Source organism: Gavia stellata, chromosome 1 (assembly GCF_030936135.1).
Source record: "Gavia stellata isolate bGavSte3 chromosome 1, bGavSte3.hap2, whole genome shotgun sequence".
NCBI lineage: Eukaryota > Metazoa > Chordata > Aves > Gaviiformes > Gaviidae > Gavia > Gavia stellata.
Genome location: NC_082594.1, coordinates 46,338,035 through 46,359,132, shown reverse-complemented (window position 1 = coordinate 46,359,132; position 21,098 = coordinate 46,338,035). Strand labels below are relative to the sequence as shown.

The 21,098-nt window shown below is 39.2% G+C and overlaps 1 protein-coding gene across 3 annotated transcripts in view; it reads right to left on the bottom strand.

The window, feature by feature from the left end:
- Positions 1–21,098, bottom strand: part of LMO7 (LIM domain 7) — a 91,888-nt gene that overhangs the window by 28,863 nt on the left and 41,927 nt on the right. Inside the window, exons 3-13 of one of the 3 annotated variants that reach the window (XM_059819823.1) lie at positions 15,489–15,519; positions 14,961–15,074; positions 14,287–14,485; positions 12,873–13,125; positions 11,478–11,768; positions 9,851–10,567; positions 8,307–8,336; positions 5,889–6,006; positions 4,555–4,697; positions 2,798–3,239; positions 1,723–2,049 (exon numbers count right to left, since the gene is read on the bottom strand). In XM_059819823.1, coding sequence (XP_059675806.1) covers positions 1,723–2,049; positions 2,798–3,239; positions 4,555–4,697; positions 5,889–6,006; positions 8,307–8,336; positions 9,851–10,567; positions 11,478–11,768; positions 12,873–13,087 — 2,283 coding nt within the window. In that variant the 5' untranslated portion in view covers positions 13,088–13,125; positions 14,287–14,485; positions 14,961–15,074; positions 15,489–15,519. Of the gene's footprint in view, positions 1–1,722; positions 2,050–2,797; positions 3,240–4,554; positions 4,698–5,888; positions 6,007–8,306; positions 8,337–9,850; positions 10,621–11,477; positions 11,769–12,872; positions 13,126–14,286; positions 14,486–14,960; positions 15,075–15,488; positions 15,520–21,098 lie in introns of those variants that run through there. The other 2 variants (XM_059819817.1, XM_059819812.1) reach the window with 2 other exon arrangements.

Here is a 21,098-nt window from a genome sequence, read left to right as displayed (position 1 = left end):
AATGTTCCTGGCAGAGCACTCCCTGTTACAGCCCAGGATAGAAATAAAGTCCTTTCTTCAAAACACAGCTACTACCTTGCAAACGCTCCCATACGACCCAAGTCCTTCGGTGAGCAACAGTACATTAGAAGTGAACCTACCAACAGACAGTTTAGCACACTGGGCTAGAGCACGTATAAAGCTTTTGAATTTGAGTGTGTTTCTGGAAATTACTGTTGTTCATTTTATTTCCACCATCCCAACCCGGCTCTTCTTCAAACCTACCTCTTGTCAGAGGAGTAATGCGACTTTGTACACTGAACTTCATCATTTGAACAGGTCGTCTCCAAAACACTTAGTACTCCACAAACCTGGTGTTATTGCCCTGACGACTAGTGAACTATATCAATCTCTCAACTCTGGCAATGATTTACAAACATGCCAAATGGAACTCACATTCCTTAAGTTATAGCTTGTTTGAGGCACAACACAAGCTTTTTTAATTTTTTTAAAAAATTTTTATTTAAAAAAACCTACATTACTCATTTGCAGGAAGGACAATTTATAATCTTGTGATTAATGACAGGAAAAAAAAATGGACCTAGTACATTTTGTTCTCATTTGGCTTGCTTAAAGTGATGCAAAGAACCCGTATCTAATTTATGTTTTCACTGATTAGAACAGCAATTCCTCTGCCCGTTTTTGCTACAACACAGGAAAAAAAAAAAAAGATCATGATCTCTTTCCTTATACAACAATCAGTTTCAAAAAATTATGATAATTTCATTGCAGTGGCCAAGGGGTATCAGGAGTATTTAATAAACTGAAATGTGTTCCTTTTCCACAAGTGATTGGGAAGAAGAATGGTTCAAAGTGACTGAATTTATAAAACGCTGGTGTGGGAAGTGCTTTTATAAATCAGCATCCAAGGTCTTATGATCCTCACCCAAGCAACTGGCACAATTAACTTTTACAGCAGCATCAGGAATGCAAAGAATTAATCTCTAATCTGTCAAGGTGTATGAACCACATCATTAGATATTACAGAAAGGTATCGACAATTAAAGCTATTCCTGGTCATTTTTCATATGTGAAACATGCGATCAATAGGAGGAAACGGCACTTGAAGGTACACATTTCACTGAAAGACCCAGCTCCTGGATAAGCACATACACAAAGAGACGGTGATTTGCTTCAAAATTCATTAATGTGAACATTAATTAGATTAATTTCAAGTAAATAACTATTTAAAAAAAAGGAGGGGGGGCTTAAGCCACAACAGATGGAAAAAATGATAATATGATACTAATGTTTAAGGCTGGCCTTTGAAAATCCGATCTTTATTTTCCACCACCAGTTTAAAAGTGCAAATGAATGCTACAGCAGCTCAGATCATTCATTCAACTGACATACCTGATTATGTGCACTATTTGGAAAATAACTAATTTGGAGAATAACGCAAACTTTGCAAACAACAAACAATATTTAGAATAACTATTCTGAATTAGAATAAGAAATAAAATTAAGCACAGGACCTATAAAGGGTAGGGAAAAAATGCAGCAAAAGAACCAATTATTTTCTTTCCAAATATTCTCTTTCCCCTGAATTAAATAGAAGTAGTTCTCTGAGATGTTTTCTTACTACCAAAAAATACTTGCATTAGATGTAATTTTATTTAGTTTTTCTTTTACTCTGTTGTAGCATTCAGTTACACTAAGTAATTGCATTATTTCCACACTTACCAGGGATTTTGAATCCTCAGGCTCTGGCAGACTCACGTTTTCTGCAGAATATGCAAGTGAAAGAGAATCAGGAGGAGAGCAATACTCTGGTTTAAGAATACTGCTTCCAGCATCTTGGTCTTGGGATTTTACAGGTATTGCCAAACTAGGAGGAGGTGTTGCCTGAACACCTTCTTTTTCCTCCTTCTCCTCCTCACCTCTGCTTCTGAATGCACTAGCCGAGAGAGGGTGTGCAGAGTCTGGTTGTGAAAACGAACTGCTAGTAAACAAAGTTTGAGTTCTTTTAGTTTTTTCTACTTCTCCGTTGTATTTCTGGGTATCATCCATCTAGGACAAAAATGACAGTTTGGTAAATAAAAAAATCCCCTAATCTTTCAGCAGTCTAACAAAAAAACCTCTCCCTTTCATGCAAATTCTGGTTACTGTACCATTACTAATTACCCACTGTAAAGAGCAGCAACATTTTTTTCTCTTCAAGTGCTTGCAGAATAAATAGTCCAGACTTTCTACAATAAACTTGTTAAAATCATCTGCTTAGAATGATTTTCATTCTTACCATTTTTTAAATTGGAAACAATAGGGATTTAGGAGAAAGCTATGAAAATGGACATAGTAATAGGGGTGAGGGGATGGCAATCAATTTCTATGTTTCAGTGCTTTACTGAGCAGGCACATTTTAGGCTAGCATAAAATTTCAATTTCAACAAAGTCAGCAGAGCAGAGGAAACTTATATCACCTGAAAAATTTGTCTTTAACATTTAATTGCATCAACTTAGCTTCAGACAATTACACCTGACGAAGGCAGGTTTTTTGATAAGGAACACTAAGGGGACTTACTGCAAGTAATAAAAAGATTATTCTACCAAATATATTTATCAGCCTTATTTCTAGGAGTGCCTTTAAGTACAGAAACATGAGTAAACATCTAACACCACAACAGAATTTCCTGCTCTATTAACACAGCCTTCATCAAACAGCAAATGATTTTTTAAAAAACAACAAATGTTAAAACTCTACCCCCAGCTATCCAAGACCCCAACATTTACAAACTTTGTGAATGAAGCGGAATTTTACCGTGAACGACCGTGGAAGTGACGAGATTCCTCTTGAGTGGACACCAAAAGGTCTTGGTGTAACCACAGATGTTAACCTAGAGGTATCAGTTTTCTGGTAACTTCTAGGGAGAGAAGCTGAAACCTGAGCTGACCCAGTTTGAGCATTCACCGAGTAGCGGGTAGACAAAAGAGCTGAGCTCTGCTCCTCTGCCAGGCTCTTCCGCAGAGTGGGGGCTTCATGAGCGGCCGAGCTCTCCGGCAGGTTCTCCTTGCGCGGTGGTGCGGCATATGCACTTTTGCTGTCCTTAGTGCTGTAGGAGGTATCTTCTTCCAAAAGGTAATCTTTTGCTGCTGACTGTGTGGAAGGTGCTTCTTCTTCACTAAACACATCGTCATTCAGTGAATATGTCCATCTGCGTTCATGTTTTCGCTGCCCATAGGAGTCTTGATCTCTGTTCTCCCTATGGGGACAGAGCGCATTAAAATACCGGACAAAGTGACCTGCCAAACAGTTGGGTCCTAAGTCTTTCAACTACTGAATTTCCAAGGCAGAGCATAAACTGAGAAACACATCTACAGTAAATGAAAATGTATGACATAATTTAAAAATATTAGTATTTTCACATATTTTTAAATCTACCTTCTTCCCTCCCCTCCCCATTTCAACACTGCCATAACACTCAGGCATACTACTGTCACATTATCAGGTTGCCACTGTGACAGGAATCTCTTTGCCAAGAAAACGATGTAGCTATTCAAGTTACATATCCTGAGAAATTCAGATTTTATTGAAGAAAGAATGGGAAGAAGGTAGCCCCATAATACTGCCTGAACTGTATAGCTCTGCTGATGTCTCTCCTCTATGAAAACGCTGTACTGAACATTAGACAACAAATTAACATGGTATCCTGAAGTTCAGATTATTTTTTTTTCTGCTATTCATTCCTTTGTCATAAAGGAACAACCACCACAGAGATAATCTTCACCACGTAATTTTTAAGTTTCTGATGATACTGGACATTCAATACAATTAGGATCCGTATTTTTACTAAAGAGACTAATTTTTGTCCTCACAAATAAGTAAAAAAAAATACAGAAACTCAAAACATTCTGTTTTAAGACTTATTTAAATTTCTTTTATGAATACATGCCATGTGCGTATTCCCTTTATCTCAGTCATACATGCATTTTAAAAAAAAAAAAAAAAAAAAAAAGACTGCTACCAGTAGAAATGGTACTGTGCTACTCAGATGACACTTTTTACTCTTCGGAGAGAATCTTGTTCTGTAAATACCCAGAGGGACAATTTGGGATAGAGGAGAAATCAAGTAAAAGTTTACAGCTCTGTGATATACATTAAAATTCTGGCTGTATTTATTCACAGTGGCTAAAAGAATAGCAAATGCAGTGGTAGAGGAAAGAGAAATAGTTAAGCTGATCCAAGAATAAAAAAGGCAATTATCTAGTTCAACACCATTGTTTCAGCCTCTTTGAAGTGGATGCAAATACTGACTTCTCAATACATTTATTTACGGATAGCAGAGTAAAGCATCATTTATAGAGCAAAACTGTTTAACAATCTGTGAAAACAATGCATTAGCGGACCATATTCTGCCCTTCAATTGCTTAGATTTCTACACTATAATTTGCAACTAAAATTGTTGAGCTCTCTGCAGAATCAATTGCAACTTGCCAGTAAAAGCTGCTCAAGAATTCAAGGGAATAAAATGCTCAGATTTAAGTTCTTCAACATAATACTCCCATTAGGGTCATTACCTCTCCTGCTGCATTTCTTTCAGTGACTTGGTACTCCTTTCAGACACCTCAGAGGCCCTCCTTTCTATTTCTTCTCTCTCTTCCTTTTTCTTTTGCAATTCAGAAGTGAAGCTCTTTCTACGATTCTTCCATTTTGCCAGATCCTATAAGGATAACATGAATGTATACAATCAGATTTTCTCAAGACCTCGTAAATCTACAGAGGCATCCCATCACATGCTACCTACTGCCCTGATTTTATTTGCATGTCTGCATCGCAGCCACATTTTCATGCACCTTCCCCCTAAATGATAAAAGGTTTCCTTATATTTCAGTTAGGGTTACAGGCTCACTGCCTGTTGAAGTTAACAATTGTAATTACTGGACTACAAGTGCAAAAAGTGCATGTTTTGTGTCCCGTCCCCATCCCCCCGCCCCCTTAACATTTTCAATTTTATTCTAGAATACTTTACCCAATGACAAATAGTTGACAAATAATGCAAATGCCATCTGTATTTCTTTGTTGTAGGCTTTGGAGTTTGGGATGGTTTTTTTTTCCAAATCACTACTATGTTAGACTGATACATTAGCTTGAGAATAAACATGCCTTAAATTCTAAATTGAAAACACATACTTCTATATTTTCTTTATTTCTGTAAAACCACAATGCGAACTGGCAATATTCTCCATGAAATACCAGAGCTGAGTTAAGAGAAGTACTTAAAATTAGAACTGAGATGGTTGAGATGCATTAAACATACAACTATGAACTTGCTGCTTGGTGCTCTGTTCTTAATTTCAGCTTCTCATTGGTAATCATTTTCAAGCAGAGATTTTAATAAAAAAGAAAAGGTCTTCAGACACCCTTAGGATGCCATGCAAAGCTACCACATCAGTTTACAAGCTGGATTTAAGACAGAGTTATTTGGGGATAGGAGTTTCAAGAATTTGCACAAGGAAATATTATTTTCCTCCCTTCTCCCACAGGATCAAATACTCAGACATTCCAATCGTTTCACGAAAAAAAGGTATTCACAAATTTCAGGTAACATGAAACTGTGCCCTAACTTTTCTTTATGTCCACAGAAATCAAGCCTGAAGGCTTTATTACAGTACATACAAGTCTTATCCTGAAGCATTAATCAGATACTTATGATAATATTTAAAATAATTTCAGTTCTGCGTTAAACAGACATCCCCAAAACCACTAGTAGTTGTATGAGATGGATCGTTTCAGAACCTAACCCCACAGATTGCTGTGCACATGCCAAGGACTGTTTTCTAGGGGCACTGAAGGTAGGCAGCACCCAGCCCTTCAGCAGGACACGTGAGGAGGTGTGAAAAGGAGTATTTACTTCTTGCCACTTCAGATCTTGTTCTTGTAACTGTTCTTTTATCCTTTGTAGCTCTTCATAACGGATTTTGCGCAGTGACTGCAGCTCCTCTGCGCTGACATCATTCAACGATTTACTCCTAGAATGAAAAAGAGTACTCGGCTTTATCACATCTTACCCAACATTTATGCAAGCGAAACCTTCGAAAGAGAGTGATTTATATTAGTACAACTGAGCGCTCTTGAGTGTTATTTCAAATAGAGCAGGAAACACATGGGCAGCTGAACAAGCAAGGCTGGGACGTGCTCTAGAACCAGCACTCAAGTCAGTAGTTGCGTATTTGAGCAAATAAAATCAGGTTAAGGGAATAAGCAGCTCTGTAGCAGCTCCACGCTGATCTTTCACATTGAGCTCCTTGTACCTGACTGCTACTTCTGTTTAAACTTGTTATTCTCTTTATTGACCTTTCTCCTTTCTTTGACCTTAAAGGAATCCCCCCTCCTCAAGTCCAAATGCCCATCCTTCCCCTTTTTCTCTCCAGTAACAGCCCCTGAATCACCTAGCGTTCTTCCCTTCCTTAGGCTAATCATAAAATCAAGTCAGTTATTGATGCACACTTCTAAAAGATAAGTCATTCACTGCCAAATGCTCAGTTCATGCATGTCATGGGCCCCACTAGCCTATGTTACTCCTCCCCAAGCCGTCCTGATGCTTTCCATCCACGTCAGGACGGCTAACACAGCCATCTTCTCACCAGTGTTTTCAACACGGCTACAACTTTTCTCCATGAACTCCTACCCACTAGTTCCCTTTAATCTAAATTCCTCAAAGCTCACCTTTCATGCTTTTTTCCCCTCTCTCCAATGTTATTTTCTCCTTTATGCTTTCACGATGCAGTGATAAACATAACAGGACTTTTAATTTAGGTACAGGGCAAGACTCCCTCTCAGAGCTGGCCACAAGCCCCTGAGACACCAAGCAAAATGGAGGTGTTTCATCATAAGGTTCAATGCTTTAATACAAAAGTAAAGCTAGGCTTCTGGGTTTTATTTTTATTTTTTCAAAAATACTTTTGTTTGCATTTATCCAAACAAAATCTGGATGATGGAGGGGTGTAACCAAGTTCTAACAGGACTTGAAACTGTGGCACTTCCCTGATACGATGGAAAATCAGATTAAAAACAAAACTGATTCAGCACAGGGCCTTGCTCTAATCTGTTACATACCAAGAGAGCTCTGAACTAACAAACCAGGCTCTCTCACTTCCTCCCAAGAGGCCTAACTCACTTTCATTGGTAACATAAGACTTTGGCCTTTGGCGTCTAGAAATAAAGGCTAGGGCATTAACTCATTATACCTGTTTGCTTGTCTATTTTCTGAATGGGAAGAATGCCAAATTTAGCAAAAATCTCCTGGTCGCTATTGCAGAAACTCTTTTCTTGTACAGTTCTTTTCCTCATTTTTTTATGGGTAAGTTATATCACATGTAGAAACGGTTTTGGGTAACCGAACTGTACGTAAGTATCAAAATTGTTCCAGATGAGTTCAAGAAAACTTACATGACTAAGGTTTCCTTTGCTTTCTCTCGAGTTTCTATGTCTGCGTGCAACAAAATAGGAAAATCTAGACCTAAATACAATACACCCTAAGTATGGGTATATTCATATATTCATACCAAGGAACAGGATGCTAGTTTCAACTCTAGTCTTAACTTCAAAATCTAACTAGTGACTTGAGCCTTCTAAGTCTCCCTCCCCTAACATGTAACTTCTTTTGAAACATTCCTTGCTTCTTCTGGCAGTGTTGAGCCATTTACCAGGTTTTGCCTCAGGGTAAAAATAAATAAGTAAATAAATAAATGTACATTTAAAAAAAATTGGAACACCATGCTGTGTGCCATCACAAAGTAAGTGGAAAATTATTTCTCTTTGAGTCACAGTACATCGTAAACAACGCTTAAGCTCACATGGCACTAACCAATAAGTTTACCACTGAGGATTCAATAACCCGGAGTACATAAAATAACCACAGAGCATTCATCAATCCCATGATAAATACCATGTTGTTAATTATTTTCACATTCTAGCTGTACAGCCTTTGAAATAACATATTTACTAATCTTCCTTTACATTTCTGAATGTCTTAAGCCTAATTTAAATACAGAACACCAAGTACTTCACTTCAGGAGGAATAAAATATTAGAGCTGATTTTCAAAGTGCCTGATAACCGTAACTCAGATACCCTAGATGCCAGAGAGAACTCTTGCCAGATGCATAGCTTTTAGTTTCTTACATTCATTACTTAAATTGCCCAAGCACAGAACAACAAAGCAACATGCACAAGTTGTTTTCAGCATGAGTTTTTAGCTACTGTGCATGCACGAAAATTTAAAGAGGCAAAAATAGCGTTATGGTCTTTCAAGCTTTTATAAAACTTACCCTTGCTCATCAGAAAGCTTTTGAAACAGTCTGAGAAATCAGAAACCAAAAAAGAAAAGATTCAGTGTCTTGATATTCTTAACAACATTAAGACCACCAGTACACCAGCACTCTCACTAAGTGAAGGGGAAACTGAAAGCTTGAGGACCAGCCAGCATGGAATAGCACGACGGACAAGTCAAAAAACAGGACTTGCATGATGTGTAAGTTGGGCAGAAAACTGACAGAACAAGGCTGCCTGCAAGTTTCCAATGCTTCCAATTTCACTATACTGCATGAATAGAGCCCTGTATTAATTCTGCATCACTTATTCCAGTGCTGCTCAACAGCACGATGCTCAAAAGATACTCATTTCAAGAAATGAAAATTAATGCCAGCTTGAGTCTCAACAAGATGCCTGGTTTACAGAGGCTGTTTTCTTGTTACTTCAACCATCTCTGATACTACATGAAAGTAATACTTGGAATGGATAAGAATAAAAGACCATGTACAGAAGTTTAGCACATTAAGTGGAGAACCAAATTAATCCAGTGTGATTCAAGAGGATTTTTAGTATTCTTGAATATGAGTATTTTACTCTATTGAAGGAATTCTTAAAACGTGAAATATTTTCAAGCACTTCAGAAATACTCCTCAGCGAAGCTCATACTCTGTTAACAGTATTAAGCTTAAAAATTAAATGCAGCAACATCAACTGGCATGTGGAACTGGAACATGGAAGTGTCTTAGTCACAAAGTAATGATGCACAGCTGGGAGAACTGCAACTTGCAATGCCGTATTTTCAGAGCTAAGGAAACATTCGAAACCCCACTCTCCCCCAGTAACTACAAAATCCAAAGGAGAGCTAGGATGTCATTAAAAACAGTATTCAGTCAGAGCAGAGAAAATTTTGAGTATACCAGGATAGGATTAGGGGAAAGTATTAATCAGGACTGTGTGAAAGCAGGGAGAAAATACTGGCAGAATAAAAAATGTTGCAGTGGAATTTAATATTACATGGACACACACCTTGCATGCACCGTGACTTTGGGTGGGCAAAACACTACTAGTGGTTTTTTTCACCTCATCTAATCATCTCAAAACTGTGGCAGGACAGTTTACAAGTATTTTCAAACTTAGGTGCAAGCAAGAATATCAGAATGCCCAATTCCAGAATTTGTCATTAAAGCATTCATGTGTTTCAGAAATCTTTTCACCAATTGTATTGGGGAAAAAAAGAAAATATTTCTAGCTTCCACAGTCTTTTGAATAATCACTATTCCTGTTCAACCATGGAAAGACACTTATGCAGAACTTTGAGCCTGAAGGAATGATAATATATTTTCTCTAAAATAGCAGCCTCAAACTAGAAAACATTGTCATTATTTTGTTGAAAATATGGTATTGCAGTCATAAGCTTCTATTCAAAGCAAATAAATAGCTTGTCCAGGATGCCGTGAACAAATAGCAGATTGACACTCTACGGATGGTTCAGCACAAGATGACGCTTTTCTGAATGGAAAGGGTTCAACTCAAGCGCAATCCGTGCAGGACACAACCTGACCTCTCCACCATCTGCCGTTTCTTGTGTCTAACTTTGCTGGCCTCCCTGATTGCTTCCCACTTCTTCCAGTCTTCTTCACTGCACGGACCCGGGATGAAATTTACTGGCTGGATGCTGCTTCCCACCTTCCAAGATTCAATCTTGCGGGTCAGCATATCGTCCTTCTTATGGCGGGAAGATGGTGACAACACTCTGCCGTTGCTCTTTCTTTCCTCCGGTGTTGTGCTTTTTTCAAGTAAACATAGAAATTTGGACCGGATCTCCTCCGGGAGACTCCAAGGATCAGGAAAGAGTGCTGGGTGATACTTGTCTGGAGCGCCTGATAAAGGCACCTCTTTTTTCTGAGAGAGGATTTTACGGAAAATCATGTCATCCTTTTCCAAATCTGGAATTACAGGTTGGCCCTCTCTGGGTTGCAGAATTATCTCACCCTCCAGGGGAGGCTCCTGCTCAGAGAACTTTCTTAAATACCGGGGGTCTTGGAGAACAACTTGATTTACATGGAAAGCCCCAGTTTTCCGAACGAACAAGTCATCATTTTCTAAATCTGGATACAGATATCCATTTTCTGCATCTCCTTGCTTGCATCCTGGTACAAAGGAAATATTCTTTCTACATTTTATGAGCCTAGGGCCAGAAGTAGGATCAATTTTGGTCTTCGTTTCAGAAGACAAGTAGTCAGAGTATTTTTGCAGGGCCTGAAGTAACGAAAACTGACTGAAGCATATAAAACAAAAGGAGGGAAGTAAAAATATCATTAACTAGCAAGAGACAAGCGGATCACAATGTATTGCGATATACATTTGGTTTAGACTTGCAGTATCCCGAGCAGTACAACTACACCACTTGGCATTCACCACCACTAACCATAGCACAGCACACGTCAACCAACATAAAGGTATCATGGCATACTAACCTGCTCAGAAACAGCACGCTTACATGCTCACACACAAAGCCAGAAACCCTACGCAGCATGTTATGCTTTTGCATTTACATGTTTCAGAAGACCGGCAACTTACGTTTAACAAAAAAAACAAACCCCAAACCAAAATAGTAATAACCAAAGAAGCGCGACATCACAGGACGTGGTTTAATTTCATTTAGCTGTTGCATATCCAGCCATTTCTTTTCGATGCAGCAAGAGTACAGCTCATGCAGCGATATCAACCTGGGCTGATCAGAAGCCTCCAAGATTTTTCCTTCTGCAATCTGTGACAATGAGCTTCCCACATATTCAGCAGTTGGCTTATAGCTCTGATCCCTTCTGCAGCTGCTGTTCCAGTCAAAACTTGGTCTTGGTGGATTAGCAACAATGGCAGAGCTTTGCCTGTAAGTAAATTCCTCATCCTCTGAATCTGATTTCTTTCTACTGTGCAGCAGCACAAAGAATGAGCAGAGGGAAAGAAAAAAAAAACCACGAAGTGTACTCATTGAGTAAAATGGACGGTGGCAACAGTGCAACAGTGTAATAAAAATAGTATTTCAATTATTTTCTCAAAAAAAAAAAAAGAGAAAACACATCCTGCCGCTACACTGGCAATAAAAATCAAAAATAAGGTAATACAACTACACTTTATCTATAGGTTTTGCACACGGGAGAGAAACAGGGGCATGCATGAAAACGCACCTGAACCCTTGAATCTCTTTATACCAGGGTTTGAAAGAAGATTTCCTGATTTTTTTCCACAGCAATTCTTCTTCTGGAGTCCAAAACTTAGGAAGAAATTTGTCAAAAGCAACAACTGTATTTGCCGCTGAAGAACTTAGCTTGCGAAAATAGAGATCATCTTTTTCAATGTTTGGGATGCCTATTTCTTCTTCCTCGTCCTCATCAAAATACCCAGATAATTCTGAAGAAATGTTAACTCTTGGTTTGTTTTCCTCTTTAGTATCCAACTGCCTCTGCCTCCTCTGGTTACTGTTCAAAATACCCAATCAGTTAAGATATTTTAGGAGCAACTTGACATAAAGAATGCAAAAAGACATGCTTTTTGGCTCAGGAGTTCAACCTCATGAATGAAGCAAATTAGTTCTCAATTCCACCACTGCAGCACCAGAAATAATAACATATATTTAAAAAAAAAAAAAAAAGTTAAATGGTTATATCAGCATCTTATTGCCTCCAACAAAAATACAAAGTTTGACAGAAAAGGCATACAATTTATCAGCTGTGTTAAAATGCTGATTAGAAGACTAACTTTATGGAGTTATTTATGGACTGCAATTTAGGTAATACAGTAGTTACTGGATCTTGGATTAGTATCTCTGACCTCAGTGGTTCAAGCATTGCAGCTAGTGGACCAGCTGGATAACTCTCTTGTGAGCAAGACTTAGGAGGGTCATTGCGCAAATGATGTCCAAGTGCAGCAGAGCTTACAGGGCTCTTTTTGACTAGAAATCTACGTTTTGCTAAGTCATCCATGACCACGTCGGGCAGCCTTCTTTCATCTTCTGAATCAGAGCCACTGTCATACTCAGAGATCATCTGGAGGGAAGCTGGATTTGTGAGCCCATACTCTGCTCTGCTATTTTGGCAGGAAGCTACGGCATTCTTTTCACATCCACTGAGAGTGACCAAAACAGGAACAGAATGAAGACAGTGAAGTCACGAAGGTAATGATGAAACCCAAGAACTGCCCACTAATCTCAGGTGTACACACTGAGAAGCCAGAGGACCGAAATTCATCACCATATTTTGGAAGGCTTTAACGAGAAACTAAAAAACAGGTATCTTGAACCTGCATTTAAGATCATTTAAGTACCCTCTATCTGGAGCCTGACCAGCCTCAAAATATTACTCAAACACCAGAAAACTAGTTACGTGGAACAAAGTAAAAAAAAAATCAAACAAAAAAACCAACCCACACAACCTCACCCACACATCCCCCTCCTTAAAATATGGAAATGCAAATACTTTACTTTGTATCGCAGCAACAGCAGCTTTTCTTTAACTAATAAAGAAATTATTTATTTAAAAAGTCCTAAACCAAAGTCTGCTTAACTAAGACCCGCACACCAGTACCTTGAAAATGTTCCATCTGATTCGGTGAAGACGGGACTTGCCCAGCTCCTCCTGTTGTCCTCATTCTTCTCTGTCCTCTTCTTCCTTAAGGGCGCCGGCACATACGCCGCCTGCTTGTTTTTGTTGGGTAAGAAGCGATTGAAGTCAGTGGTAGGTTTCGGTTCAATCACAGAGATCCTGCGGTAAGACCTGTCATCTTTATGGGAGTCATGCATTTTGAAAGGCAGTTCCAAGTCTGTGTCACTGTCGCAACCTTAGAAGAAAGGGGAGAAAAAGGAAGGCCCAAACATTATTCTCTACACACAAGCTTCTAGCTAGAACTTGCACCAAAATGTTCCAAAATCAATTTAACTCCATATTCAAGATGTTTTGTCTGCAAACTTGCTGAGCTACTGTCAGGGCAGTGGGAGAGGTATTTTTAGAAGTTTGTGGCAAAGATGCGATAAGGTCCATTAAGCTGAGTTTGGTTTGCATGCCCCCACTACATTTGTTCCATTCTTTCACTATCACTGCTCCCTGCAGGAAACAAAGTGCTAACTTCTAGATTGAAGATGTAAAACAGCACAGAAGTTTTTAATTACAAACATAGTTGCCACTCACATTTACTAACAAAGCCAAGTTAGCAACAAACAGTATAGCAACATGCTCATCTCACCAGATGAACACCCAGCAGAAGCCCAGGGTACGTCACGTATGTAGCATGGCTACACATTGCTTTGCTCGGATCAGAAATGCTCCATGTGGCCTTGGCCCAATGATTTTGTGTTATTCACATGGAACAAAATCCAAAAGCTCGCTATTTTTATAACTTTAAGTTAGACTATAAGTTTGTATTGAATGTTAAAACTGGGAGAGACACACAGGTTACAGTACAGCTGTAGGGATCCAATGTCAGAAACTTTCTTCTTGTTACCTTTCTTTCCATCACAAACTATCAAAAGTAACAACTACTACTCAGTTTTTAACGTAGGTGGGAAAAACCCTATTAAATATTGAATATTCACAAATGGAGTGAAGACATAGAGGTTTGACATATCCACACTAGGAACAAGGCAGGAGACTTTTGCAACTGTTGAATTTTATGCGATCCCATCACGATCTGAATTCTAGCGACTTCCCTTCCTGAACTATGGGAAAATACCCCGCACATACACGCACCCTAATGCCGCTGTGAGAGCAAGAGTCCCAGCAGCCCTTCCTAGGAAAATTCATGCGCGCATTGCTTTGTTTCCACCAACTGTTAAAGGTCAATATTTGCTTAAGCAAAATGCAACTGCGGCAGTTGCAAAACCAGAGTTGCTTTGCAAGCCAGTTTAAGTACTGGGCACCTGAAGTACTAGGTCCACACCTTGTCTTCTCTCACACTCGTTAAGACATATGTCAACAAAAGATTTAAAAGAGGAAAAAAACATACCTTCACTGCCACCTTTCAAGGTTATATCTGATGAAAAGCTTGTGGAGGATCTTGAACCAAGTGAGTCCAAGCTATCGAAGGAATCGTCTCTTTTATGGCTAGCAGAAGATGAAAATGACTCTCCCCGGTCAACGTACCAAATATCACCGTACCCACTATCCCTGCCACTTCTGTTCAGGTGGCTGGACTCTTCAAGTGCCTATGAGAGTAAGTTTTGACAGGTCTTTTGCAATAATATAAGGTGCAAGTGCTACTCGTGAATTTTTACTCAAAAATTTTTAAAATGCATTTTGAGTGCACAAATGAACTTTACCAAAGACTACTGCAAACCCCGAAAAACAAAAGCTTGGATAGAAGATTAAACATAAGGTCTTAAATTTCTCTTACCTCAGCCAAAGGGAATCAAGACAAGGCTTTTCTACCTACCACATCTATAAGAGCAGCTGGATTCTGAACTTGTTGATTATATGAGTAGCAGAAGAACCAGTGTAAGCTAAAAATCATTCCTTTCACATGGACTTTGATAGCAAGCAAAACAAACAAAACAAATGACTATGTTCTCCAAATCAAGAATAAAATTAAACCCCCACGACATTTTTTAGAGTTGATGCTGTAACGTATAGCAAACTACAAAATTCAGGCTATTAGTTCACCACTCTTTTTGGATTCCTTACCTTAGTCAATGCTTGCCCTAATAACTTCTCAAATGCTTTAAGATTGAGGTATGGACCATTATAATGAGGGTTACTTTGAGCTTTTCTCCCAAGCCAGTATAACGTAATCAAAACCTAAAAACAAACAAAAAAACCCCCCAACTATGAACTTAATTACTTTCCTCACATACCAGATACCAGTATAAAAGAATCTCAGCATGCTGTTAGAGAAGTTTTCCACAATGAATTGTAAAATCTTGTTTATGGTATTAGCTATGATCTCCATCAAAACCAATTAAAGAGTGTTATGATGCATCTCACGTATCTCAAGTAAGCAGATGTAAGTACTGTTTCTAATTATTACATTTATTTGGGAAAGCAAGCTGCATAGAGATCATTGTAAGATGGCACTAATTTGCATCAGATAAATGAATAGCTGAAGAATAAGGTAAACATGACAGTGCCATAAACAGAAGTGTTTTAAAAATATTTAATCAGAATTAGTGTTCTGAAATTGTTTCAGAAAGCATTGAAGCAGATGTGTCTTACATTTTTCACTCTTCTGTTGGTCTCCTCCGGTCTGAAGCAGGGCAGGGAGTGAGAAAAACAAAACAAAACAAGAAGTTTTAAAATATCTGACTTAAAATTTCATTGCTATTCAAGATTTAAAAGGTTTCAAGCCAGTATAAAATATGCAACTATGACTGTTCCAAAAGAAATAAAAACCAATTCACTTTGAATACACAGGCAAAATTCCATACTATTTCAATTGTTACATATAAAGAGAGAAACTAGCTGACATATTACAGTTTCCAATTTGAGAGGTACTCAGAAAGGCTCTAGGTTTTTTTAATTAGCTAAGGTTTTTAGTTACCAACAAAAGTGGAAAACAAGCTAATGACTTTGGGAAATATAGACTCTATTAGCCAGGAAGATCTTCAGTTCCATATGAAAGCAGATTCCATTGTTTCTTTTTCCCCCGATTGTATTATGTTTTCTAAAATATTTGCCTCGGACACAGAGAACGCTTCAGCCTAGAGAGAATTTTTCAGAAAAAAAAAATGAGCAACTGAAACCGGGACATCTGGAGAGAGATGTTGTAGGGCTGGAAGGAAGGGTTTGGTTTGCTTTTATATAAGATACCTGTTCCTCAAAAAATACTAAATAAATATGCAATCACCAACATTAGTAAACTTTTTTTTTTTAATACATAACAAATTTGTGGCACATCTCAGAAGCGCACCAATGCACGCTCACAGTGGTGCTGTTCTCCTCCTGCTCATTTTCAGAACAAGAAGAAGAAACTTTTTGAATGGAAGCCTCCCAAAAGTGGGGTACCACAGACTCAGTCCTCAGGTATAAATATTCAGGGTTGGACTGCAGACAGCAGCTGCACAACACTCCCACCCGCACTGCCAGCGGTTATGGAAGGGCAAATGGCGTAAAGACGCCAAACCAACTTTTCACCTGCCCCAGACGCTGTTGGTTTGGGGCTGGTCCAGTGGCAAGCTTCACACACAGCACAGTGAAGAGGTTCAAACAAAAAAGCGGAGAATTAACAAGTCAGACCAACGATGTATCAGGGCACCTATCCTGTTTCTGGCCATCTAGGAACAAGCTAGTCAAAGGCTGCAGGGAAAAGGTAGAATAAACTGTTCAGGGGACAGTTACGAGGTAGCAAAATGATGACATGGCCTGGTCAGTGTAGGTGGCACTCTTCATGGAAATACAATATTTGACGCAACGTGACAACTGGCAGGAACACAGACCATGCCCTCCTTCTTTCACCCTAGTTTGAGAACGCCTGCTCCCACTTGGTGTGGCTGTAATTGCCATGCCTGTTCCCCACATTCGTAAAGAAAGCAGGCTGCCAGGAACACAAAGTCCTGAGATGGATCTGACCTGCACAATTCCCACCTGCAGCTTCCTTAATATCACGTGCCAGAGATGCTACTGGCTTTGTAGTCAGTGACCTCTTCCTCACGGATAAAGAGGAACCATTCTCCTTTAATGTGAAATATTTACACTTAAAAAAAAAAAAAAAAAAAAAAACACACAACAAAAAAAACCCCAAAAACCCTTCCAAAACACGTTGTTGTTCTTTTTTCACTGGAGACTATTTTTGAAAAAAATTTACTCTTCCTTTTCTTCAGTACGCAGATTCCTTTTCCAATGTCCATGCTCCAGGACACACCATGGCCGTGACCTAATGTGCTGACTAGAGACAGGTTGGTTTCCCAAGCACAGGATAGAAAATTATTCTTATAGTGGTATGTATCAGCCTTATGCTTCCCACACCTGATAGAGAGCATTTTAAAGGTTTACATTCTTTAGCTTCAAGGTCTCAGAGCCTTTCATTAAGGCAGAATTTCTGTCACTATTTGCAATTATAAAAGCAGAGGCCATGAACGCCCTTGCTAAGGATGCCTTAGTTTCGCTTGCAAACTTCAGCAGTCTAGCAAGCCGTGAAAAACTCTGCCCGTAGTCAGCTGCAGCCTGTGTCCAAGAGGTTGCGAACCCTCATGTAGAGCAAAGCTACATGATTGAACGCGATGGTGTCCACTTCTGCTTTCCATGAGTTCTCTGGGATCATTTAGGTCAATCGACAGCAACAGGAGGAACATTCAGCTGTTTTTATATTTTAACATATTTTCTATACTTGAATAACCATAAATACACTAGGCCTGCGTACTTGGGCTATAAACAACGCAAACCTTAAGACATTCACGTAAACTAATGAGCATAGCTGAGACCTAAAAAGCAGGCAGGGAAATATTTCACGCACTCAAACGAAAGACTGTGCTCCATTCGCATGTTTGCTCAACTAACAACGGAAGCAAACGCACAAGTCGTTTACTCTTCATGAGCAAGGATTCTTCACTTGTATTACTACTCTCCTCCTCTTAACTACACCTACCAGTCTTTAAACCTTTTAAGCAACTTTTCATGATCGATGTAGTCTGACCAAAACAAAAAACAAAATAACAAAACCCCTGCTAATCTAGAGCAATCAGTTCCTCATTTATATAGGGATATATTAACGCCTCGATGGCCCTTACGTAAGGGAAAAAAAGGAGGATTCTGGATGATTAATGTATTGTCCTAGAATCTTTGTAAAACAAAAGGTACATAATTGTTTGCCAAAAGAAAACCCTGAATAAGGAAGCAATGCTGTTATCTTACTGGAAGGCCTTAAAAGTCATTTGTCACCTACTTCTCCTCTGAGTCACGCAACTTGTAGAAGATGCAGTTTGGATCCACTTGTTATCATCCTCCGAGTGAAGTAAGAGCCTTTTAATTGTACAACCTGCCAAGCTCACGATGCACATCTGAGCTTACGTGCACAAGCCATTGCCCAGTTAGCCTCCAGTATATTGCATTTAAAAAAGCTGGGCAATATCTATTGGATAGAAGTGTGATACAAACTGATGAGCTTTTAAGAGGAATGACTTTTTCCTGTGAGCATCAAAATAAAAAAAGCAAGATTTTACCTCAATTGCAGTAAATGAAAACACAAAATGAAATAATCATATTAAATAGAAGTTCTCCTTCATAAATTGTTATCAGAATGTAAATACTACTTGCTACTATGTAAGAATTCAACCGGGGTTTTGTGTATAGCTGAACAACTACAGTTCATAGCAGGGTACAAGACAGAGGCACCAACCTCAAGCACAGCAAGTTCTTTGCTGCTGTGAGAGGAGGCATGAACCTACCTTCTCTGACAACCTGTTGCTACCCCACAGCGAGCTCCTGCTCTCACCTCCGCCCTTCCCTTCTCAAGTCTGGCTCTAAACACATGGGGTTGAAACGCTTGGTTTCTTCTTATTTGAAGAAATCAGTTAGAAGATGGAGTGCAAGAACTTCAGCAATGTAGCTTTTAACCTTTCTAAACACTCCAGGACAATTATAACCTTATTTTGAACATAACTCTATAGCATTGAAGTGCACACACAGCGCTGCTTGTAGAGGCGTTTGTCCTATGAAAGCAATTCTAGGAACTGAAGGGGTAACGCACTTGCTGACGTGCATCTTCATCAATGCAAATAAATGCCAAACCTGCACTGGGCAACTATGAAACAAGTCTACTTTTTGATGTTTTCATCCAAAATCGTCATAGAGCCCACTTGGTGCAGACTATATTCTTTACAAAAATATTATTCTATGTAACCTAATTTCTGGCTTGAAATAAACAAATGCCATTATGCTGAAAGTTATAGCATGCTGCTGCTTTGCTCAGGAGGGCATAGTCAAGGCTGCATCTTAAAAAGAATCTGCTGAAAGTAGTGGGTTCCTGTCCAAATGACAATGCAACACCGCTTACTAAACCACTCTGTGCCATTTCAAACATTATTTTCTCTGTCTTCCCAGAAGTTTTTGTATCTCCTTTCACTAACAATGCAACTTCTCTAAATATGTCTGAATTAAGCAAAGGCAGCTGCTAAGAAGACTGGTTAAGATCTTGCAGAAAGAATTTTATTCTGAATACTTCATCTGCTCCTGCCACAGTCTCAGCATTTTAGCATTCATTCTGAAGTCTCAAAGAAAAGCAACACTGATCCCCTGCGTTACCTAACATAAGCCCTATGTCAAACCCCAGCTAACAAAGGGGTCTCAAAATTTAAGAAGTAAAATTTCTAATTCACAAAGCGTGAACCTTAGTTGTTGGCAGTGGTTTCAATAAAAGTTTATGTACAACTTCGAGATTAGCCATCCTGGAAAATATCTATCAAATATAGCATGAAAGTCTAAAGGCCATGAGATAACAGTATGTGGGAGTTATTATAATAATTATGAAACACAACTGCACGATTCCAAGTTGAAAACCAATGCAAAAAGATGGGAAATAACCACCCGTGGACAAATAATACCTTCTGTGTAAAGCATCTCATCTACGTCAATCCTTTAGCAAACAGAAAAAAGACAAATGGGACAGAAATAGCTCTCACTTGTTAGTAGGTGATATGCTTAGAGACCAAATACCTCCGTTACATTTGAACACAACGCATATTCACAAACATCACTTACACCCAGCCAGCACTGACCGATGGATGTTTCTCTAATGAGGACCACTCTACAAGAATAAAGCGAAGTGACACGGCAGATCAGCAGGCTGAGCCGCAGCTCAAGGAATTTACTCTCAGCTCTGCTGTTTGCTCAAGGTTAAATAGCGAAATAAGTCACCAAGGCCTTAGCCTGCCAATACAAAGGCTTTGGCAGCAGCTCTAGCTTAAGGATTTCCTGGTCTCCCTTTTCCTTCCAGCCGCTCCTGTTTGCTGCCCCCATAGTTATGCCAACACGACTCTGCATCATGCCGCGGTTCCACGTTGTGCATCAGGACCAGAGGGCCGTGCGCGTTTCTTTGTTTGGGTTTTTCCTAATACACATTTTCAAACTCCAAATTAACTCTCTCATTGTTTTACAGCATGCTCATACAAGCGACTGTGTCAGCACCGTGGCAGAAGCAACGCATGGCCGCAGAGGAACGGGCAGGGAGCTCGGTGGAGGAGGACCCTGCTCCACACGCCAGTACCGTGAGTGCCCGCCTGACGAAACCCCAGCCAGAGGTGCTCTGTGCTTCCCCTTCATCTGCTGATGCTTAGCTCCAAGGAGTGAGGAAAGCTTGCTAGTATTGTTTTAATGCACTTTGAGGTATTTAAAAAAAAAAATTATTGTACAAGACATTCATATAACTTACAGTAGCTAGCAGACCATAGTGCTTTAAGAAATCACAAACTAGACTTTAACCAGTTATAAAATATATCCATTGGCAATGCTGACACTTACACATACACCTCTCCAGCTCCTCCTTACAAAAGAGCAGTGCATTTTAAGTAGCTATGTTTAGGTTTGACTTATTTCAAAACTTTTAACAAATAAACTCAATAGTTTGGATTTTGTTTTCCTAACACATTATAAGGTCTGGTTCCCCCACATCCTACTATGCATTAAATTCCAGCAACTAGCAACTCATAATGTCAAATCTACTTTGACACTTCACTTTGTTATTTTCCAGGGAGAACATCAAGATGGAGCTCAAGACCAAATCCAAGATACCAGAAGTGCAAGCAAAATTCTAGAAGATGATTTTACAGCACCCTGTTCAGAAAGTGCGCCTTTCTGAGGGTTGGTTTCTCATATAGAAACATATTTAAAATA